Here is a 24544-nt window from a genome sequence, read left to right as displayed (position 1 = left end):
ACTGCATGATTTTCTGTTTCATGGATATATCATAATATGTTTCTATTGATACACATTTAAGTGTGTTTAACTTTTAGCTAATTTTCAGGGCCAGTTTTAGAAGTTAAAAAAAAAAACCACATTTCTCTCTACTATTCTGGAACAATATATTGGTAGACATCAGAGATTTTTTAAACTTAAGAGTTAGTGTAGTTTTGATTTTTTAAAACTGAATTTTGTGTTTGTAAAGCCTTTAGGTTGTCTTTCCCTTGGCTAAGGTAATAAAACATCTAAGTGCTGAGTCTTGTACATTCTGTAGTTAACGTTGAACTTTGGATTTAAGTGAGTATTGTTACCGTGGTAATTTCACATTTAAATATTTAACCTGAATGTGGCAATTTAATAACTATAAGCTATAATTAAGGAAAACGAAAGTGGAGAGTGTGTTTGGCCTCATGCCCCCTCTTTCGCCCTTGGGGACAGTGGATGTGCCTGATGTTTGGTATATGACTTGCTGGTGCAGTGCCTGGTGCCTCGTACACGCCAGTCAATGTCGATTAACATTGGTAATTTCTCAGAGTGGTCCATTTCATTAACATTTCCCCATCTGGTTATAGCATCACTTGTGATTACCATACCTGACAGAGTATACTTTAAAAATTAAGTAACATAAAATCCGTAGTGTTTGGAAATCTGAGAAAGTTAATCACTGTAGTGCCTCTTTGAATTTCTTGGCCCATCAGTAGTCTGAGTCATTTCTATAACAACTGTATATGGAAGAGCCAAACTAAGTGCAAAAGAGGCCTGTTATCTTCCTGCTCTGTTTCCTTTAACACTTTTCTTTGGTGCTTTCAGTCTTCCACCAAAAAAAGAAGAAAGAAAAAAAAAAGGAGAGAGAGAGTGTATGTTAAAATTGGAGAAATAGCGCAAAATACTGGGAGTGAATTTAAAAAGCCAGAGAGGACCAAAAAAAAATGATGAAGGAGGATGATAGATGTCAGAAGTCAGTATTGTTTAGAGAGAAAGGAAAGGAAATATTTTGGTCTTAAATAGTAGGATAAAAATTGCGCATTTGGACACTACTAGTTTTACTGAAGCAAGCAAGTAGTTCAATGCTCTGTTCAAGAAAATGAAATAAAATATTTAGGTACTGGTAAGATGTCTTAAAATGCATCCTATTTACCAACTTAAATTACTATACCTTTGTGACATTATTCAGTGAAAAGTGAGGTGAAATGGCTATATAAAAAGTATTGAAATGGCAGAATGAACATGTAAAATGTTATTGAGTCAAGGCTATAAGATACAACAAACCCATTATAATGAAAATTAGACAGTGAGATTTTTGTATTGGAACATGCATTTATACTAAGTTTGGAAAAGTCAGAAAAATTCTCTAATTGTATAAACCTCTTTGGAGATGACTAGAAACTGGGCACACAATTTAATATGTCTTACAAAAAATGAATCCTGAACGGGACCTTTTTTTACTTGAGGCCCACAGCAGGAAGATTAAATTAAAAAAAAAAAAAAAAAGCAGTGGAGCAGTGACTTAGATACCATTTATTAAGAATAACATGCTTAGTTAAATTATTATCAAAACAGCTAGCTGCATAGGCATTAAAAGGCCTTTGGTTTGATCCAGGTGAACTTAAATTGCTCTTTAAAATTGATTTTTCTGGGACCAAATATTGGAATAGATATGTTAAAAATGTTGGCAGTATTTCTAATTGTTTAACGTAAGAAGAATAGCTATATTCATTGACTACCTGATTTATTTGAAAATATGGTCAGTTAATAGAATAATTTATTTGTTCTTCTTAAAAACTGAACCAAAAAGAAATGAACCTGAACTCAAATCATAGCCTTTGGTTAAAAAATAGAAACAATTTTTATTGCCTTCCTAAGGACCATTTAAACACTTCAGCATCAAGAAAGAGCTTCTAACGATGGAAGAGGTGATCTCAGAGTCACTGTCACAATGTAGAAATATTATAGTCTGAACACCAGAATATCTATCACGGTAATGTGAAGGAGCCTGAATCATAGTTTGGGATTACTAGTTGAGACTATTCATCTCTTCCTCTTCCTACTTCTTTATTATTATGATAAAAAGGCATTTTCTCTTTCATAAGTACCTGCTAGATGTTTCTAATGAGATTTAAGATGGATCCTTAAAATCTTTTTCATCACTGTTTTTTCTTGGGTGATTGGCAAATATTGAAAACTTGCAGCTCTGATCATTTTAAATCAATTTATGGGTTAAGTCGCTTTAATTTGTCAAGTATTTATTGAATAGGAACTTTCAGGTGCTCAACTTATTGGCCCGTTGTCTTATCTGTAGAATTGGGGTGGTAATAATACCTCTCAGATTTGTGAAGATAAATTTGAAAGTGCTTTGTAGTTACTAATTTAAAATGTCAGCCTTAATATTTTGCCTCTACCTGTAATGTCAGATTGTTTATACCTAAGTAGATACTTGTAGCAGGTTAAAATAGCTAAAGCTTCTTTGAAACATAAGCATCCCATAACATTTTTGTTTATAGTATTTGCTTACTGAATTTTCTTTTTACTCTAAAAATAAAGTTTAATTAAGGTAGATAGTGATATAAGTTCTAAAGCAGTAAAGTCTAAATTTAATGATATGAATAAATACAGATTTGTAAAACATTCATTTAGATTTAAGTGTTTTTATTATAAAAAGACATCACAGAGTTATTTTAAGAAGCAAACATTCTAGAATATTTGTGTTTAAAAAAAAACCCGACCTGCCAGGAAACTTAGAATCAAGTGCTTGTCTTAACTGACGAATGGGAAAGAAAATCTGAAATGGTGGTGTATTATCTATTCATAGATGTTTCAAATTTCTGGAAACATACTGATCCTTAAGCAGAATTTGATTTACGCTTGTTTTAGGAACACATTTATTCAACAAATATTTGAGAGTCTACTGTGGGACTCTCAGTACTGTATATACTGTATTACTGCTGTACTGAGATGATATATTAGCTGCTGGGTCTGCACAGGTGAACAAAGCAGAACCCTGCAAACCAAGGTGCACTTTTGTGCATGAACCTAAAAACCTGAGTTGTTGCTGTCGCTCAGGTAGGATCCCTGGAGCCATGCGGGCTTGGGGGAGCAGCTTCGGGGCCACCGAGCTGTGAGTTGTGTGCTCTTTGTGTATTTTTGTTGACTTGGTTCATGTTGGCAGATTATTTTAGGTAAACTTGTTTTCCTCAGCATTAAAAAATTGCTTTTGAGAGAGCCTGGAACTTTTCATTGTCGTCATGGGTTCCAGGGTTCTACCTGTGGAGCTGTGCTGCGTCACGCAAGTTGGACTCGTCCTTCCTGTGAGGTGGGGGGCGGCGAGAGGCTCAGTGAGCCAGTGGGTGCCTGGGCTGTAACGGGAACCGGGGACGAACAGACGCCGTTTCCTTGTGAAGGGTGGCCCCTAACAGTCACTCGCTTATGCCGATGAGTAGAGCAGAGAGGTCTGAACGAACGCCACGGGAATAAGTGAAAGAACAAAATGCCAAATTTGGGATGCTTTGGGGCTAGAATATGAGTAAGTTTTACACCAGGAAAAGCAATTTGTGGACCTTGAACAGTAAGAAAAAAAGTTGAAAAAGTTAGTTACTTTATGATGTTTGTATGTTTACCAGAAACATGATACTCTTGTCAAGTAGGAATCCGTGAAAGCAGACATTATGCCAGTGTTTCTATGAAGAGGCAAATAGTAGAGGAGCTGGTGGATTGATCTTTATTGGTGAATATTGGTGAAGACATTATTTTAAATGGTGTTCATCTTCCCCCGCGCTGAGGAGATGAGTGCATTTCCTCTGTGTTCGGCAAACGCTGGTGGGAGGGAGAGGTTCCTCCCCAGAACAGATGCTCAGAACCCGACCGTGACCAGTACCAGGAGACGGTGTCTTTCCTTCAGACGTGCACGTCCAGGACGGGAGAAGCAAGCCTCGAGGTTGAAGGCAGACTCGTTTCTGAGCAGCGTGGCAGGCTTTCCGGCAAGGCGGGACCCACTTTTTCATTCTGCAAGCCCCACCCCGAGGCATTAACGGACAAGAATAAATCTTGACCGTTGGCAGTCTGCAAAAGCTTGGGTCTCCGTGCACCTCTTCAGACCCTTCTGCGCGCTTCAGTGTAAACAGGACTGCCGTTCCACCGGGAGGATGAGCGGGGCGTGTGTGGCGGGCAGCACGCTCTCTGGCTCTCTCTCTTCCTGATTTGCGGCTGTTGTGGAGAGAGAGATGGGCGTGCCTTGTGTCTCTGAAGAACCTCCTACTCGCTCCGTTGTTGGGCCCCAGGAAGGGTGGCCGAGGATCCTCGTCGTTTCAGCCTGGTGGGCGCTGCCTCTGGCCGAAGGAGTAGGGAGGGTCCAGTACCCGGCGCTGGGCGCACGCCTCGTTCGCGCTGTCGTCCTGGTTCGCGGCAGAAGAGGTGCTTTCGGCTGGTCTGTTCCTGAAGCGCATCGCCCGGGAACTTAGCGTGGTGGTGGAAGCCTGAGTATGTCCTGAGATTAGGTTCCAGTCCCGACCATTGCGCTTACCAGGTTGGGACTGCTAGCTACTGACAACTCTCTCCCTGCCTTCTGAACCGCTTTCTAGAGAGAACTGTCCACATTCACTGGGATCACACCCTCCGCTCACATCCTTCCCCAGCCTCTTGCTTCTGCATCCGACTGCTGCCACCGCCCTGTGCACTCCTCCTCCTTTGGCTTCCGGGAGTGTACATTCGCCCAGGTTTTCTCCCCACCCAGCTCTTCACCCTCTTTTCCCAGCCCCCGAATATCCACACTCCCTGGGCTCTGGCCTTGGTCCCCTGCTTCTCAGTCTCTGCTGCTGAGGCTGCGGGGAGGCGGCAGTGAGTGGTGGTGGGGAGCTTGGCCTCGCCGCCGAGCTGCTTGGGCTCCATCCTCGACTTCACCTGCTGCCTTCCGGCTGCCGCTTTATCTGTCTGCCTGAGTTTCCTCATTCGTAAGAATGGGGTGGTTGTGAGGATTGGGTCAACGTGGAGGTCCAGCCTGAGCACACACCTCCCTGGTGGCACTCAGATCCCAACATCTGTCTACTCGCAACACTTGGCCACGTGAGCACGTGTTGAATGGATATTTTTCCCTCATAAAACTCCGGAGAGGTAGATCTCATGTTCTCATTCTTCAGATGATGAACCAGAGACCCAGAATAGGTCACTGACTGACTGAGCCACATGACTAGGTGAGGAGCTGGCGCTCATCCATTGAATGCAGAGCACTCAGACCCTATCGCCCGGTGCTGCCTTGTCCCAACGGCTCACTGAGGGCCCTGGGCCCTCCCACCAAGGCACCAGTGGAAGGAGGAGGGCGTGCAGTCCAGATTTCCCCACTTAGCACTTCCGAGACCTTGGAAAGTCTCTTGAATGCCTAAGCCTTAGTTTTTACCATCGGTCAGTAGAGATAATGAACTCTGCCCTGCCTGTCATTCAGGGTTATTGTGGGAACCAAGTGACATAATATCTCTGATAGTACTTGTGCCAAGATGGGTATTTTAATTATGTTGTAATTGTCTTGTAATTTATAATGGTTTAAGACAGTCTGAAGTGAGACTGTCCGGGTTTGAATTCCAGTTTTGCCCCTTACCTGACCCCTCTCTGCCTCCATTTTCTTATCTGCATAAGCAGTAACGATTATTCTTTTTTCGTAAGCTTGTTGTGAGGTTAAGTGAGGTGTCATACATGTAAGTGTTAAGGGCAGGGCCTGGCTCACCATAAGGTTTCCATAGGTGTTCCATGTTGTTGTTACGTTTTAATATCTTTTACCAAATGAAAGTTAGTGCTTCCGAAAACCCTGACTGAAAGTGGCAGAAACAAATTAAAAATTTTTATGGAAGTTTTGCTCAAGATCATGTCAGGCTTTTGCCCCAAAAATCCAACTTCTGTTTTTTTTTTTTAAAAATCAGATATTCCTTGAAGCTTAAGAGTGTTGGGACTGATGTACTTGTATGTATTTTAGACCCAAGGTCACCAGTCGAGCTGGCCTTGCCTAATGAAGTACAGAAATGAGATAGCAGTGCACTTCCTTCTGAAGGAACGTTGATGTGTAAAGGAAGCCGGAAGCTTAGATGATTTATATTAGTATTTTTGGAGAGTAAACTGAAGTTATTATAACTTCATTTCTGGTGTGTTTTTTGGGGGCACTATTAACTTATTTGTGTCATTGCTAGGTTTATTTCTTGACTCTAACATTTTCTCAAAGAAGAACTGAAAACCAGTTTTTCACTTTTCATTTTTTCATGTTTACAGATAACATCTAAACCCTTTGCAATGTAAGTTTTGAAAGCTCTTCATTTAGCGCCGATATTCTTTGGAAGGGTTTCGACGTGGCATCCCTTACTTTTGTGCTCTTCACTCTGTTTTGTAGGAAGTCTGCGGTCTTGCAGTTCTTCGGACTGCTTTAGTAAAGTGATGCCGCCGAGGAAAAAGAGAAGACCTGCTTCTGGAGATGATTTATCTGCCAAGAAAAGTAGACACGATAGGTACGTCGCAGAGACAGTGGAACCACATTGATGGCATATGTGTCGAAGAGGCACCTTTCTACCCAAGCCCAGTGTGCGTCTTCTAAGCGTACAAATGCCAACTGGAATATTGTTTTCATTCTGCCAGGAAAACTTTCAAAGTGTAATTTTTCGTGATACTTACTTAACGTGTGGGCTTATGAAACAAAAACAAGTTAGGTAACCTGAGTTCTTAGAAATTCAAGTTTTATCTCAGTCCATTGATCCATCAAAACTGGTGTAGAGTTTCTTTCTTTGCTTTTAAGAGCTTGCCCTCTGTGCCTGTTGAGGACCTCAGGATTGGTACGTATCTCTTGTTTAAGAGGGTCTCACTCACTGCCTACAACCGCAGGAATCCTGTAGCTGCCTTTGCCAGGACCTGGGCTGCGTGGCTGGAGAGAGCTGCCTGCACCAAATGCTCTAAGCCTGCCTGGAATATTAGCTGAGCTGACATTTCTTCTCAGAAGAGTGAGCATTTGTTAGAAACCATGAAAAACAAGACTGTTGAAACCACTTCTCTTTCAGACAAGTGAACTGTTAATTTTGGTAACTCCCAAGGTCCATTAGACTTGCTTATTTTAGGCATCTTTACTGTTTCACCCAGATTTTAATCTTTTCTGCCTTTTCCCATCTTCCTCCATTCTGGCTCTGTAGGTCACTTCACTTATGCGGCCTGAATTGCCACATCGATAAATCAAGGGAATTAGATGAGATTTTTCTGCTTCTTTCTTTTTTTTTAAAATAAATTTATTTATTTATTTTTGGCTGTGTTTGGTCTTCGTTGCTGCACGCGGGCTTTCTCTAGCTGCAGCGAGCGGGGGCTACTCTTCGTTGTGGTGCGTGGGCTTCTCATTGCGGTGGCTTCTCTTGTTGCGGAGCACAGGCTGTAGGCGGGCGGGCTTCAGTAGCTGTGGCACGCGGGCTCTAGAGCGCGGGCTCAGTAGCTGTGGCACACGGGTTTAGTTGCTCCGCGGCATGTGGGATCTTCCCGGACCAGGACTTGAACCCGTGGCGGATTCTTAACCACTGCGCCACCAGGGAAGCCCTGAAGCCAGTTTAAAAACTGGTAATTGAGTTGCAGAAGGGTGCGAGGTACTCTCATTGATAGCATTTCATCAGTCACCTAGGGGATGGGGAGCTGTAGCGTTATCCGGGTTTCATTCTTGGTCTTTTTTGAAAAACAACTTTATTTACATACCACAATGTATACAATTTTAAGTGTACAGTCCAGTGATCTTTACGGAGTTGTTGGAGTTGTGCAGCCATCACTGCAAACCAATCTTAGAAGGTTCCCATCACCCCAGTTGGAGCCTTGACGCCCATTCACAGTCCATCCCTGTGCCTATTCCCAGCCCCAGGAAACCACGAATTCACTCTCTGTCCCTACGATTTGCCTTTGCTGAACAGTTCACGTCAATGGTCTTTTTGTGCCTCGCTTCTTTCACTTAGCATAAATTTTTTGAGGTTCATCCATGTAATAGCATTGGTATCTTTTTCTTTTTTCTGAATGTTATTCCATTGTCCTTTTCTATGTAGAGTATTTTTAAGTGATTCAGTCATTACAGTGTCATATAGAGGTCTCCAGGATATTGACTAGTTAACAGACTTTGAGCTGAGATAGGATGTCCAGGCAAATCTGTTTGAACCCCTGGGCAGTATCCACCTTTGTTTCCAGGTGGGATGGCTACTTTTTATAGAAGAAATACAAAACTGGTGGTTTGCGGTTTCAGTATCTTAATACTTTATAACCATGTTTTGGGGGTTTTCTGGGTATTAAAACCCAGAATCTCTGATCAGCGGTATATACAGATATTCTGGTGAAAGTCTTGATCATGAATGAATGCTCTTTTAAAAAGAATTATACATGATTTTATATTATATGCTCTGTAAATAAAAACTGTATTCACAAATGTTTATATAACTATTTAGACAGTTTATATATAAATACTCATAATTTTTCTATCAGAATCACTATTTTAAAAGTACTGCTGCTTCTCCCCTCCCCAAGTAGGGCCTGTCTTGGTTCTCAGCCCCGTGTCATCATGAAGTAAGGAATCCCTGCCGAGGGTCACAGTGTTGGCAGACGGAGGCTGCTGTGCTTGCTGACTCAGTTCTCCAGCTTATGTGTCATTTCCACAATGCGAGGGCGTGATAGGAGAAGGGCAGAAGCCAAGGGTTCTCTGTACTTCATTTTCCTGAGGTTTTTTTCCTGGAGACTTGGACATAATTTGATGTTTCTTTTTATTTGCTTGACAAGTTCCTTGGAGGTGTCTAATACTGCCAGGTTCTTCCTTAGTCCATGCTCTGCCCAGCCTGACTCGTATGGCACTGGAGTCAGGAGAACTTGTTGCAGAGACATGAGTGAGTCCTAGGGTCACCAGTTGAAGAAACACCATCCACATTTCTTGCTGTTATCACTAGTGTTCTGTAGTTAGTTCTGGCTAGAGAGGTAGAAAGGAGTGTATTAAATACTTGTTCTCTTCAGTTTTTACTGATTATTTGTTCACCAGAGAAAAACCTGTATTAAGTGCTTACCATTTAATTTTATACTGGGTATGACTGTGTTTAAAACTATAGCTATAAAAGCTGAAGCTTCCAAATGCAAGAAGTGAAATATTTTAAATATACATGAAATACTGACTGAATAGATGTCTGGTTGGGTAAAAGAATAAAAACTATTTGCTACTTAAAAAAACTCAGTATCTTTACTTTAAATAACTTAAAACCCCTTTCTTGATTTCTAGCATGTATAGAAAATATGATACAACTAGAATAAAGACTGAAGAAGAAGCCTTTTCAAGTAAGAGGTGCTTAGAATGGTTCTATGAATATGCAGGTAGGTAATCATTTATATCATCTAAGACTGAGCCTCATAAAAATAAGGAGTGCCTTAGAGGAGATTAAAGAATTAAAAAGGAGTACTTTTCGAATTTGGTGTGTGTGTGTGTGTCTCCCTGTTTTCAGGAGGGAACACAGTTGAAACAAATCACCAAATGTCCTATTTATAGCCAGCAGCTAAGCCAAAGAATTCAGAACACTAGAAGGGAACTGAAAAGATGAAATGTACTTGGGAGAAATACTTTGGATTGCTAGGAAACCTCTTGAGAATGCTGGTAATGGGTGACTATTTGGTTTATGCGTCCAAGTTAAAATAAGCTTTGCTGCTTTGAACCTTTATGTAGCACAATGGAATTTCTTATGTTGTGTCTCTATTTTGAAAGATCATTTGGCAGACAGTGTTTGTTTTGTCATTTAAAATGTCTTAAATCCAGTCCCATTTTTGCAACTTATTATAATTGGTTGGATAATGTAATACTGAAATAAAGGGTTTGTTTGTTTTTGTGGCTGTGTATGTGTAAAAAAGGGGGAAAGAAGAATTTTCAGGCGAGTTTGAACTGAAGGCTCTTTTACCTTTCCTCTTCCCCACCATATTTCTGGCCCTATCATAACTTATCAACTTGACAGTTCCAGTGACCTTCAAACCAATTTTCTTGACATCAGTCTCTACTCCCAGTCGGGTTCTATGTGTTTCCTGTTGTATTATTTGAAAAAAATAATAATAAACTGAACAGATCATACATGTCATTCCCTAACAATCTGCTGCACCCTTGCCCCCCACTTAAAAATCCCTGCTACCTACAGGAGAAAAGACAACTAACTCGGTGCCATCCCCTTGCCTGGAGTGTTTGTCTCCACTTTTCCATATGGAAGCTGCTATGCATCTCTTAGCTTACTTAGCTTAATAGCCTTCCTTGTACTCTTACAGGAAGGACATTGTTCATAACTGGTTTTGATACCCTTTTTTTTTTAAAATTAATTAATTAATTAATTAAGTTTTGGCTGTGTTGGGTCTTCGTTTCTGTGCGAGGGCTTTCTCTAGTTGCAGCAAGTGGGGGCCACTCTTCATCGCGGTGTGCGGGCCTCTCACTATCGCGGCCTCTCTTGTTGGGAGCGCAGGCCTCAGTAGTTGTGGCTCACGGGCCTAGTTGCTCCGTGGCATGTGGGATCTTCCCAGACCAGGGCTCGAACCCGCGTCCCCTGCATTGGCAGGCAGATTCTCAACCACTGCGCCACCAGGGAAGCCCTTGATACCCTTTTATTGGGTGTCAAAATGAGGATTCCTCCTGGGGCCAGTGTTTTCCTCCTACCCCTACTCTACCCTTTTTCTGATAAAAGTCTTGCACCTTTGGCCACAGAGATTGTTCCAGGGGCTGCCAGGTAACCCAGGTCAGGACAATCAGATAAAATTTCCTAGGGTTTTCAGATTGAAGCTGGGAGAAGAGCATCTTTCTCTTCTGGTGGTAGACTTGAAAGGATGCGATCCTGATTCCTGTAGTTTTTTGGATTTTTGTGAGCTACCCCAATATCCTTCTAGTGAATTCTCTTTCATTACTTGAACTAGTTTGAGCTGGATTTTGTTTGCAGGGCACAGACATATGGTACAGACACTTATATAGTATTAGAATTTATCTGTTTTCATGTCTAGGTCTTGAGAACATGAATCTCTTGAAGACGTTTTGTGAAAGTGGTTAGCACGTTTCCAGGTGTTCAGTACTTGGGTCTGAGGGAACGTTTTCTCCTGTTCATATCAGTTTGATTATGAAGATCTCTTGCTTTCTCATATTGGTTCACATTTATTGTTATGAAATATATTATAAAAAGGAAAGTTTAAACAGAAAAAGTATACTTAATCCCACCACCATAGCACAGCTCTTTTGATATTTTTGTGTCTTCCTTTATAAGCAAATATGAATTTTTCCATAGTAAAAACCACACTTCTATTTTCTTTTAAAAGGAAGCAAGGTACAGTTTTCCTTCTTGTTTGCTTTTCTCTGGCTCAGAAAGATGACATTTGGGATAAAGATTAAGCCACATTCTTTAGGTTCCTTGAGGCCCCTGCCAGGTGGTTCCTTGGGATTTCATCACTGCGAGAAGTTTATGTGGGTGTGGCTATCCCTATTTTTATTAATGCCCCTCCCTTTTTTTTTGCTTTCTTTGTATTTTATCAGGGAAAATAGCTTGAAATTGAGAACAACTGGCACTTGCTTTCTTGTTTTTTAAATTTTATTTATTTATTTATTTATTTTTGACTGCATTGTGTCTTCGTTGCTGGGCGTGGGCTTTTCTCTAGTTGTGGTGAGCGGGGGCTACTCTTCTTTGCGGTGCTCAGGCTTCTCATTGTGGTGGCTTCTCTTTGTTGTGGAGCACGGGCTCTAGGCGTGCAGGCTTCAGTAGTTGTGGCACGTGGGATCAGTAGTTGTGGCACACGGGCTCTAGAGCTCAGGCTCAGTAGTTGTGGCGCATGGGCTTAGTTGCTCCGCGGCACGTGGGATCTTCCCGGACCAGGGCTCGAACCTGTGTCCCTTGCATTGGCAGGCGGATTCTTAACCACTGTGCCACCAGGGAAGTCCTCATTTTTTAATATCCCAACTACATGAATAAAAACTGAAGATAAATATTATTCAAGAAAAATGCACAGCAAGAAGTCCCTGGAAGGTTGTGCTCTGGGCAAGTCTGTGGGAGCAGACAGTGAGGCCGTGGGCCCCCTCTGCTAGGGTGAGGGCCTGCCCCCCTCGCTGTGCTCGTGTTCCCTCGGAGAGAGCCACCTGCTTTTGGTTGACTCCCTGCACTGAATCCGGAGTGGAGTGGAGGGTGGTAGGGGCCTTGGTGCTGCAGTTGTGCTACACAGATGGACCTTAGTTCTTTCCAGAGTTCTCAGTTCCACCCTTGCCCTGCCCTCTGCCCTCTGTCCTCTGCACTCCTTTAGCCTGAGCCCAGCTCCTCCCAGCTCCTGCATGGCCAGTTAGTCCCAGCCCTCTTTTGCACATCCTGTGATGCAGCCTCTCACCTTTTTAAATCCCTGTCAACTCAGTTTCTGATTCTCAGAGATTTAATAAATGAAATGCTCTCCACTGGGACTCTTGTCCTGTTCTCTGTGGTTATAGGCTTACTCCCTTTTGTACTTTGCTATTTGAGTCCTCTGTGACTTTAGAAAGGATTGCTGGGGGCAAGATTGGGGGAGTGTCTTATTTAGACCTCTGTCTGAAACTGGAATCCCATTTCTTTTCATTATAATAACGAGTTTTACATAAATGATTTATCTAATAACTTCCACTTTCTGAAATATATCTAACAGTAGAGATGAGACCAGATACACAAGTGCCAACATTTCAGAGTCACACTAAAGCTCACACATGTAGGTCATAAAAGTTCTACAAGTCCTGACTGTAGGCCCTTCATCTCTACTTTGGATTAGGTTCTATAGCAGAATTGTTTCTTGGTTTACCAAAGTGAGATTTGGGACCAGGAACAGGTGCTAAGAGACAAAGGAGACAAAGGTTTTGCTGACAAAGGTTTCTTGGCAAAGGAGACAGCATGGCCCCGTTTGCCCCAGTGATGCAGCATGGTGTGATTATGGAAACTCTGCCATGAGCGTCTTGGGCTCTCATGAAAGGGTTAAGTATATTTAGTTAGGGGCCCCTGCTTAAAATGTCAGTGAAAGTGGGAGGACCACTTTTTTCTAGATTATTGTCAGTACATCCGCCTTCTAAATGTACCTCTAGTATCTTTCACCAGGGCATTCTATAGCTTTTAAACCATCTCCCTCAAACCCACTTTTAATCCACTTTGTGTTAACCAGTAGCCTATTTATTAGATTAAGATTGTTCAATTCCACAGGTAAAATGATAAATCTAGTGTAAATACACCCATAATCCCAATGAACAATGTGATCACAAATAGATCTAAATGTGTACATGGGAATGATAATGAGAAAAAAGGAAAAGTTGTTGTAGATAGCAGGATTATGGGTAGCCTTTAAGTAATGTTGACTGATAAGCTATATTTAATATTTTTAGGATAAAATATTAAAGTCATATGAGTCATCATGCCGTTGCAGATCATATTGTTAAAACCCTGCTCTTTTCAAATACACACGTGCACGTGTATGTAAGTAATATGACAATGGCATTGCATAAAATGTGGAAAAAAGAAAAAAGCATGGCTAACTTAATGTTTACCACTGCCCAGTGTACCTCAGCCAACCTTTGAGGGCCTGCTGCGTGCCAGGCTCTGGTGTGCGGATGACAGAAGCGCTGTACTCAGAGCTTATTTTCTGTGTGGCAAACAGACAAATGAGAAGCATCGTCATTGTAATGAGTATTGACAGGGAGAGGAGGCCAGGTTGGAGGGGGTGTGAGTGGGACAGCCAGCTGGGAGACCCCAGGGCCCTGTGCACAGGCAGGGGAAAGGCAGGTGGCTTGCCAGGCTCAAGAATAGGTTGCAGTAAAAGAGCTTTTTTAAATCACGAAGAATAGAAGCCAAAGACAAAAACTTTTTTAAGATTATAATGTACCTTTTTTTTTCTCAGCTCTGTGCAACCACCTGCCAGTGAGTCCTGTCAGTAGATACCAAAGAGTCATCTGTTCCTACAACCAAACCTCTTAGCAAAATAGTAATAGATGGATACTTCCATATGAGAATAATTACTCTTTAATGTCACAGCCTAAATGCTTTACAGTAGTGGAATGAGGAAAAGAACTATGAAACATGGGATACACACACACAGTCACCTACGGGGGGTAATGTAAAGTGTGTCAGCTAGGTGTTCTCACAGGAAGATTATCAGACAGTCGGTGAAAAAAGCAAGGTGTAGAATTTATAGGTACAGTATGAACCCATGTGTATAGATAAACAAATTCAGGGCTGCATTTCACCATATATTTGCACATACATAAATACACAGCAAAAAGGTCTGGGAGGATACATACCTGTCTCATAAGGAAAGAAAGAAGGCAGGCTTTCTCTTTTTACTCTGTTTTACTTGGACTTCTTTATTTGAACATTTCACCGTGTGAATGTCTTCATATATCGTTTGTGTAATATACACATGAGTGCCCACATGCGGGGCTATGCACACTCAAAACCCAAGTGATAAAATGCTAACTGTATTTTCATTTGAGTCAAGAATGAGATAAAGATGCCCACTCTCACTCTTCTTATTTGCCATTGTTTTGGGAGTTATTAGCTAATGCTAAGGTAAGAGAAAGAAAGAAGGGGCCTGAATACAGGAAAGGAGGAGGCAAAAATGATCATTCGTTGAAGGTGAAATGATTGAATTGTTGTGTACCTGGAAAGCCAAAGAGAATTGCCTGAAAAACTTAGAAACTGAATAAATATGTATATACATTCTGCAGGTAGAATTTATAGAATGGCTTATTTGGGGAAGGGTTCTTAAAGAAATTCTTTTATTTATTTATGGGCTCTGTAGTTTGCGGCACGTGGGCTCTCTGGTTGAGGCGCATGGGCTCGGTAGTTGCGGCGCACCGGCTTAGTTGCTCCGCGGCATGTGGGATCTTAGTTCCCTGACCAGGGATCGAACCCATGTCCCCTGCATTGGCAGGCGGATACTTTACCACTGGACCACCAGGGAAGTCCCAGAAATTCTTTAATAAGTGGTCATCTCTGGGGAGTAGAGAGAAGTTAGGGGGAAACTTCTGCTTTTTTAACATTTTTATTTTCAGTTTTACTTTTAAATGAAATTTTATATCATGTTCATGTATTAATGTTGCCCAAAAAACTAAGTTAAAAATTAAGTAAACTTTTATTTGATTTTCCCTCCATAATCAAGATAAAAAAATTAAGAATTCATAGAAAAACATGTAAAATAAAAGGAGAAAAAAGAAAGTCCCAGAAAAAGGTAACAGATTTGAATATGTGAAATAAAACTCTTTGTAACAAAGTAGCACATTTGTGATTAAAAGGAAGATAACACATGCAGAAAAAGTATTTGCTCTGCCTAGATTATGTGAAAGAGCCTGAGTTTGGACTTCAGGGGGAGCCAAGGATTAGAAGCAGAAAAGTGACACAAGACTGTCCAAGGTGATTTTAATAGTCATCCTTTGTTGAGAACAACCACCTTACACTTTTATTGTGATCTAGTTATTACTGTATTGAAATTACTCTTATGCTTTGTCTCCCTTCCTGGAGGGCAAGGACCATGTATTACTCCTCTTTAGCCACTTCTACAGTGCATAGCTCCAGGGTGTGCCCAGTAGATAATATCTGAATGAAACTGAGACATTTTCAGATGGTGGATCCTGCTGGTCTTGGCAGCTTGCTAGATCTGCAGTCTATGGAAGATTGTAGAGTGATTCTTGTGTGGTCCAGTGGCTAAGACCCTGTGCTCCCAATGCAGGGGGCCCAGGTTCGATCCCTGGTCAGGGAACTAGATCCCACATGCCACAACTAAAGATCCCACATGCCGCAAGTAAAAGATCCCGTGTGCCACAACTAAGACCCAACGCATCCAAATAAATAAAGTCTTTTCTTTTTTTTAAAAAAAGAATAAATAGCTCTTACACTTGAGGAACTTAGAAGGAAAGGTAGAAGAGTTGGGACTTAATGCAAATGTGAGAAAAGCATTCCTAGCATTGCACGGGGTCACAGAGGACTGCCTGACCCAGCCTCCGCTGCTGGGGGTGGGGAGATTGGGAGGACTGCCTGTATGGTTCCTGTCTTAAAGATTGAAGAAGCTGGCATGGGAAGATGGGGAGAGGGGAGAGGGAGATGGGCTGAGGCCACAAAGAGTACTGCGTTGGGTATGTGTCAGGATGTGTGTGCATAGCAAACAACGGGTCGGTGTTTCTGGATCTTAATTTTTATTCATTCAGCAATATCTATTTGATTCCTTTATTTCCAAGAAACTTGATACGAAGGTGGAAAGCTATGAGGCTGAAGAGGAAGGGACGCGGTAGATCATAGAGAACCTTATTTGATATGCCAGAGACTTTGGACTTTATCCGTAGGTAGTAGGGAACTTAAAATCGAAAGAGTTTGTGTTTGAGGTGGCCCCTCCAGGTGGCTTTGTAAGGGATGGGTCCGAGGGGGGTGAGGCTCTGGAATTAGGGAGATCCTGAGGAGACTGCTGTGGTCATCTAAGTGAGAGAATGACATCTGAACAGGTCAGTGCAGTTAAGAAATATTTGGAAAGTAAAATTGGCAGCACACTTGGTAACTGATTGGCCCTGGAGAATGTAGGAGAAGGGGGGGACTCCAGGATGATGCCTCAGTTTCTGTTTCTGGTGGTGCCCCCATTGAGACGCTACAGGAGGATAATCTCAGCTACCACAGAGACGCCACATAAAATAAAGATGGACTGTGTCTACTGGATGTGGCGATTAGGAGTTTATTGGTGACCTTGGCAAGAAGAGTTGCAGTGGAGGGAGATGAGCAAAAACCAGATTGCAGTGGTTGAAGAACGAACGGGGACTACAGTAGAGCTGGGACATGGGGACAGTTCTTTCAGGAAGAAACAGAGATAATGTGGAATGTGAAGAAAGGGGTTATTGCCTTGTCTAGAACAAAAAGACTGCTTGGTTTTTTTTCTGTGTAAAAGAAACAATTATGTTATCTCCCAATTAGTTTTATAAAGAATATTAGGTGGTGGTTTGCTGTGTTTCCAAAAATTACTGTATGTGTTGAAATTATTACCAAAATAAGAATAGAGATTTAAGCTACTTTAAAGAACAGGAATTGAATGCCTGTAGCCTTATCTTTAGACATAAATTATGTGTACATCTGTCCACAGGTTGAAGGACTTGGCCATAAACTGACTTAAATGTGCAGAACAGAATCCTTCAAAGATAGAACTGAAATTCTAGAATATTTTTCAATATATTCTTGGTGATTTCTTCCTTCAGAAAGGATTTATGGTCTTTTAAGTGTTATTTGATCTAAGTTTACTTTAATAATAAGTATTTTAACAGTATAATACTACTATAGTAGTAATTGTGTATGTACATGGTTAGATTTAATTTCTATAAATTGCATTTCATCACAGGTACTGATGATGTTGTAGGTCCCGAAGGCATGGAGAAATTTTGTGAAGACATTGGTGTCGAACCAGAAAATGTAAGTCTAACTTACTAATTTGGGTAGATCAGTTGATCTGATTTTGTCTCTTGGCAAATAAAGCAACAATGAAGATGTAAGGGTGCATTAGTTTTTATGAGGCAGTCTAAGAAATAAGTTCCAATTCTAAATTGGTTTGTAAGCAAAAGTTTTTTTGCAATTGGTATGGTGTTAACTACAGTCAGTCATTTTTTTCTCTCATTTAACTTCTTGTCTCTAAAAGGTACAGTAATAAAGTAATTAAACTAGATGTTTAAAAAGTGGCGTGGGCATGTGTGCCTACCATGACGGATAACTGGGGGACTGAGGGCTTTGTGTATCTTTGACCCCCTCCGTAGTTGTTCCAGCCTAATGTAGAGTTTGTCCAGGACTTTGAATAATTAATTATTCATAAGGGTTTTGAATAGGTTATAATTAAAAAGGTTTTTTCACAGCTCCTTCATTTCCAGTTGAATTTAGCTCAGATAGTGATTGCTTTTTAGTGTAAAGCCCCTAAGTATTTCCTTTAAAACATTTAATTAGAAGTTTTTTTATATGCTTCATTATTTTTGCATAATTCTTATCATCATGTTATTTTTGAATATTTTTTCCTATTCCCACATTTGTCTTACTGCAAAATGAAACATTATACAAATGCTCTGACTCATTAACTATGCAGTTTAATATTACATCAGCCTCCAATTTAACAAATACCTCTTATATCCTAAATGAATTTATGCTCTGGAAGAGCTCTCAAGGGATCATCCCTTTCATTCAGACTGTTGGTGAGATATCTGGTACCCATGCATATCATGCTCTTCGAGACTTCACACTTTTTTCTTTAAAAAAATTTTGTTGGGCTTCCCTGGTGACGCAGTGGTTAAGAATCCACCTGCCAACGCAAGGGACACAGGTTCGACCCCTGGCCCGGGAAGATCCCACATGCCGCGGAGCAACTAAGCCCACAACTACTGAGCCTGTGCTCTAGAGCCCGCGAGCCACAACTACTGAGCCCGCGAGCCACAACTACTGAAGCCCATGTGCCTAGAGCCCGTGCTCCGCAACAAGAGAAGCCCACGCACCGCAACAAAGAGTAGCCCCCACTCACCTCAACTAGAGAAAGCCCGTGCGCAGTAATGAAGACCCAATGCAGCCAAAAATAAAAACAAGCAAACAAACAAATAAATTAATTAAAAAAATTTTTTTGTTACCATTTCTATGCCTCCATCCTTCCCACTTCCCCCCAAGTAACACTGTGAATTTTCTAAAGAGCCTTTGGACTGTCTTTAACTTACTACATGGATTTTAGTCTTGTATTTTTATTTTAATGTAATCTAGTTCAGGTGTCTTGATAAATTATTGAGTTTGGTACAGAGGTTTGGGGACAGCTGGGTCAGTAGTATTTTGCCTGATCTAGTCCATAGGCTAGTCATAGACAGACAAAAACATTTCACTGACCTTAAGAAGGAAGTTTTCTGACAGGGGCTGGGCCAAGGTTGGCAGTGTTTTCTGGACAGTAGTGTAAAAGGGGCGAGAGTGAGCTGGGCCTGAGAGGAGGTCCAGAGGTTCCACCCGGGGGACAGTAATCAGCATGTGATCAGAGGGGTGGGTAGCAGGGCCCGATGGTGGGGAGGCTGGGAGGCATCGGGCCGCCAGTGTGAGAGGGATCAGGTGGGCATCTCCTCTCAGGGCCAGAAAGGCCTGTCGGGTGTGGGGAGTGCTGACACTGATTCTAACCGAGAAAACAGGGAGGCCCAGCTCTTTAAAGTTCCTCAGCCCCAAATACCAGTACTCAATAAAAAATAGCTACTGTGATTATCGTTTTTTGGCAATTATGAGTCTTTGGTTCTCTATTTCTGTAGCAGTAGAAATAGTCTTGAAATGTTGAATCACATAGAAGACTGAACGACTGAATTCAGACTATTATTCCAAAGCATTGATTCCTGTACTTCAATTCTAAGGTGCCACTAATAGAATTTTTTAATTCTATTCATCACTAAAAAGGAAAAATGTTAAGTAAATTCTGATAAGCCATCAATTATGGATACATCCCAATTTCAGAAATTGTTTGAAAAACCAGCACAAAAATAGTTTTTTAGAGGCTTGTCTGCATTGATGAGTGAGCACTTTAAAGTCTTTAAAACCCTCACCTTGCCTGATATTTATAGCTTATGAAATTTAAGCAGGCTTGTAAAATTCAGTTCAACTTCCATTTACTAAGGTAACAGCAAAATCCTTTAAGTAGCCAGCTTCCTTATTAGCTGTACTAGGGAAAGGTCTGTTTGTGTAAAGAAGTACCCATTGTGAATATCTGCTTTGGCTGTTTGGCCACATTACATGCATGCTTGTATGTGTGTTCCTTTACCATAACCATTTTTTTTTTTTTAACTTAACAAGTGTTTATGTGGAAATTTTAATCCTTCTAATAGAGGATTGGGTATAGATAATGTTTGAGAACATACGAAGTTTGAATTAGAAAATATGTAAATAGATACATAGGAGTCAGAATTCCAAGAAAGCTGAGGGATGAGGAGAAAATCCACTAATGTGTGAATAGTTTGAAGAACACGTAACTCCTTCTTTCTGGAAAATCCTTCCTAGTAGGCCCCTGGTCTCTTAAGTCACCATTTTCTAACCAATTTAATAATCATATTTTGTGGTGATGTGCATAATATGTAGAAAAATTGGTTCACTTATCAGTTCTAGTTATCTAGAATCTAGATTAGTAATCTAGATTCTAGATTTTTAATCTAGATTTTTAAAATCTAAAAAACCTAGTGACTTAAAAAAAATGGGTTAAGTACTGATTGAATTGATATTTGATTGATAGGTCCTAGAGATTTACTGGGTTCTCACTGATACTAATCTCCAAAGTAGAAAACCATAAAGTCAGCACCAAGAGAAAGCTTTGCATTAATCTTCCAGTTATAAATTAAACAAAGCTGGAGATATTTTGGTCTACAAACGAGCTCATTGGCAGTTGAAAGGACAGACCTTCTGAACCTCCTGAATGCTGTTGTTCTGGAGTCCTTCATGTGCCTTTTGGCTCTCAGGGCCTAATTAAATCATCTAAAGTGATTTCTGAGTGGCTGCTTGCCTCATGGTGGGGAGTGTTATGCTTTTATTTTGCATTTTGTTGTTGTTTGGGATTTTAAAAACTTTGGTTCTATTACAAAAAATAATATAAGGCAGGTGCAAAATTGTATTTTTTGATTCATTTTCAGGGATAACAGCCTAAAAATATGTTGATGCTCTTTTTTTTTAATTTTTATTTTATATTGGAGTATAGTTGATTTACAACATTGTGTTAGTTTCAGGTGTACAGCAGAGTGATTCAGTTGTACACATACATGTATCTGTTCTTTTTCAGATTCTTTTCCCATGTAGGTTATTACAGAATATTGAGTAGAGTTCCCTGTGCTATACAGTAGGTCCTTGTTGATGGTCTATTTTATATATAGTAGTGTGTATATGTTAATCCCAAACTCCTAATTTATCCCTCCCCGCCCCTGCCTTTCCCCTTTGGTAGCCGTAAGTCTGTTCTCTGTGTCTGTGAATCTATTTCTGCTTCATAGATAGGTTCATTGGTGTCATACTTTAGATTCCATATATGAGTGATATCATATAGTATTTGTCTTTCTCTGTCTGACTTACTTCACTTAGTATGATGATTTCCAGGTCCATCCATGTTGCTGCAAATGGCATTATTTCATTCTTTTTTATGGCTGAGTAGTATTCCATTATCTATATGTACCACATCTTCTTTCTCCATTCATCTGTCGATGGACATTTAGGTTGCTTCCATTTCTTGGCTTGCCTCATTTTTTATGTTATGTCACCCCGATTCCTTTCACCATCACCACCATCTGACCCATTTGGGCACATGGATTGTAGTTTAATGGTTTGGGGTGGTTCTTCTGTTAGTTGAAATGAAGCGTTTAGGTCCTGGGTAAAGAAATCAGATTAACTGCCAAATGCAGAGTATGCTAGTCCCCGGCCAACTGTATACAGAAACATTTATTTTCTTCCCGTTGCCTTCTCTTTTTTTATTACAACAAATGGACATATAGCCATTCAACAGTGTATGTGTGAGCTCCACTTTTGTACTCGGGTTCCCTTTTGTATGAATGACTGTCCAGAGATAGCCAGCCTTGCAGAGTGGCAAAGCTTCCTAGGACGGTCCCAGGAAGGCCCTGTCCCTCTTCTTTACCTCTCTAGGAGTGGCATACTTTCTTTTTTAGTTACCCCTCACCTTGTCTTGGGTCTTTGAGGTAGACAGGATGGGAGAGCTTCCTCCTCATCCCCCAATCCAGGCGGCCTCAGCTCTGTCCCTGTGTAAGAGCCCTGGAGAGCTTCCAGTTGGAGGCATCTTGGAAACGTAATTTTGTCTTTTATACCTTTAGGTATTTATTAAACTCACCATCACTGTCTCGGTGCCACCTTTTCTCTAAAGCAGCTGAGTGAAAAAGTGGCGAGCGGTGCCAAAAGCCCGAGTTGTCGCAGTCCCTCAGGTCTGCACGGTTTCAGGAGATGCACTGAAGGCAAGGATGGCGCCCCACTGAGAAGTGACTGAGTGACCGTCCGCTCATCCTGCACTCATTGCGGGCGCAGCGCCACCGAAGTGGCGTGTTGGGCTACTTTAAAATCGTTGCCCCAGTGTATGTAGTTGAACTCACAAACATCGAGTCCACTCTCCGTGTCCCACCACCTACCGTTCGGGTTTTTAACACGCTGTTCTGCACCTCCCTCTTTTCATTTTCACTTAATAAATCTTGGAAACTGGTCCATATTTGTGCTGATGGCTCCACTTCGTTTGTCTCACTGGTGACATAGTATTCTTTTGTATGGAATGTGTTTAGCAAAGAAGTATTTAAGTAGTCCCTTATTAGTAGATGTTTGGTTGTTTTCAGTCTTTTGCTACTACAAATAGTACTGTTGTCAGTCTTGTTGACTATACAGCTTTGTGTATATGTCATGCAGGTGTATCTGTGAGATAACTTTCCATAGGTGGAACTGCTGGTTTCAGTTTTGATACATACTGCAGAACTGCCCTCGGGAGAGGTTAACGGCTTTACACTTCCACCCTCAGGCATCATAAGAAGTCATGTTTCTCCAAACCCTTGTCAGCAGACTGAATTATCAAACTTTTAGATGTTTGCCAAGCTAGAACTCATTTTTGAAGTTACCTTGTTCATATTTCAGTGACTAAACTACTGTGGACCGACGCATTTGGCTGATGTTAATGTATTTAATTGCTGAGGTCTGTCCTCCTTATTTGATTGGTCTTTCTGCTTTGTTTTGTTTTAAACAGGTAGTTATGCTCGTCCTAGCTTGGAAATTGGATGCACAAAACATGGGTTATTTTACTCTACAGGAATGGTTAAAAGGAATGACGTCTCTACAGTAAGTCCTGAGGCTACCCTGGGGCAAGGGTGGGGGGTGGGTGTCCTTGCCCTCCCCTCGCTGCCTGCCTGCCTCCCCCCTGGGGTGTCATCGAGCCTGGCTTGGGTGACTGAAGGAACGCCAGGGGATCTGGGCAGGCTTCACCTGTGGCCATAGGTGTGAAGACCAAGCCCCATTTTCCTATGATGAGGAGGGCTATAATGGATGAATTTTAGAAATTAAAGTTTTTATATAATGTATATCGTTTATTTTAGTATTCTTCTAGAGCAGCTCAATAGAAATAGGCCATCCTTTTCTCATATATGTGAGCCACGTGTATAATTTAAAATTTTCTAATAGCCACATTTAAAAAAGTAAAAAGAAACAGGTAAAATTTATTTTAATATATTGTACTTAATCCAGAATATCCAAAATATTATCATTCCAACATGTAACCAATATTTTTAAAAGCTGTTTTACCTTCTTTTTCATATTGAATCTTGAAAATCTGGTGTATATTTTACATTTATGGTACATCTCAGTCTTCATTAGCTGCATTTCAGGTGCCCAGTAGCCACATGTGTCTAGTGGCTACCGTATTGGACAGTGCAGGTTTAAAATCAAAGTATTAGCATCTGGTTTATAATTAGTGAGAAAAGTTGAGTAAAGTATAACTTATAAGTAAAGATATTCAATATCTTTTATTTGATATATTCTGATATTAGCTTTGGGCAAAGTTAGAACTTCATTACTCTAGTGATTAAAAAATAATAATAATAAAGATTCTGTTTATGTTACCTGGGCCAGAATTGAGGGGAAAAAATCAGTGGTTTTATGTGTTCACTTTGTGCTTACATGCATGTGTGTCTGTGCGTGTGTGTTTACGTGTGTGTGCTTGCTAAGAGTTTCACTCAAGAAAACAAATTGTCATTCTCTTTTATTCATTGAAAGATACACTTGAGGTGGATGATGAAACATTTCAAATGATATTTGAAGGGGAAGTGCTAATTCTTAATATAGTAACTGATCTAAAGTACTTGAATGGCTTCTCTTTCTTTTTACTTTAACTAGGAATAATAGACTTCAGTTTTTACTGGATTAAAATTGGAATTGAAATGGTTTTATGGTTTTATTTAAATAATTTTGTAATTTGTCAACTTTCAATATCATTGTCCCTTTGGCATTGGTAACAGTGCTTCATTTTAGTTGTGTTTTAGTAGTTTTATGAGGCCTGTTCACTGTTCTTTCATTTGAGCCTCACAGCTACCTAGGCAGATCAGGCTTTACCCTGCACATTTTACAGATGGGCAAACTGAGGCTTAGAAGGGATATTTGATTTGTGAAAGAAAGTGGTAGGATGGGAGGAGAACCTAAGACTTCTGATTCTTCAGTCACATTCTTCCTCTGACAGCTATTGTCTGATGACAAGTGCGTTTTAGGTAAAAGCCAAATCAGCCTTTTACAGATACGCTTTCCTCTCAGCATGCTCTAGAATTTTAGGGTTAAGTCTCTGGAATCTCTTAAAATTGTGTATGTCGTGTTGGGAAACACCTCCTTACAATTTCCAGCCTACTAACTCCTGCATTGTTTTCCGTGCTGCCTCCCTTTGTTGCTTTCGGGACAGAGCACGTGATGGCTGCTCCTTTTTAAGTATCCTTGTAATGATGAATGCACAGCCAAATCAAGATTTTATTCATGGCTTTAGAGAAGGCACCATCAGCATTTCTTCAGGCACAGTTTCATGTGTCTTA

At 40.8% G+C, this 24544-nt stretch overlaps 1 protein-coding gene across 13 annotated transcripts in view; it reads left to right on the top strand.

Moving 5' to 3' along the window:
- The window catches only part of DCUN1D4 (defective in cullin neddylation 1 domain containing 4), an 81465-nt gene that overhangs the window by 34600 nt on the left and 22321 nt on the right, over positions 1 to 24544 (top strand). For 9 of the 13 annotated variants that reach the window (XM_007180790.3, XM_007180792.3, XM_028166071.2 and 6 more), the window contains 4 exons: positions 6389 to 6503; positions 9266 to 9357; positions 17362 to 17432; positions 22723 to 22814. In XM_007180790.3, coding sequence (XP_007180852.2) covers positions 6389 to 6503; positions 9266 to 9357; positions 17362 to 17432; positions 22723 to 22814 — 370 coding nt within the window. Of the gene's footprint in view, positions 1 to 6270; positions 6294 to 6388; positions 6504 to 9265; positions 9358 to 17361; positions 17433 to 22722; positions 22815 to 24544 lie in introns of all 13 variants that reach the window. The other 4 variants (XM_057546780.1, XM_057546778.1, XM_057546782.1 and 1 more) reach the window with 2 other exon arrangements.

This window comes from Balaenoptera acutorostrata, chromosome 5, assembly GCF_949987535.1.
Source record: "Balaenoptera acutorostrata chromosome 5, mBalAcu1.1, whole genome shotgun sequence".
In the NCBI taxonomy this organism is placed as follows: domain Eukaryota; kingdom Metazoa; phylum Chordata; class Mammalia; order Artiodactyla; family Balaenopteridae; genus Balaenoptera; species Balaenoptera acutorostrata.
This window is presented reverse-complemented; position numbering and strand designations above follow the sequence as displayed.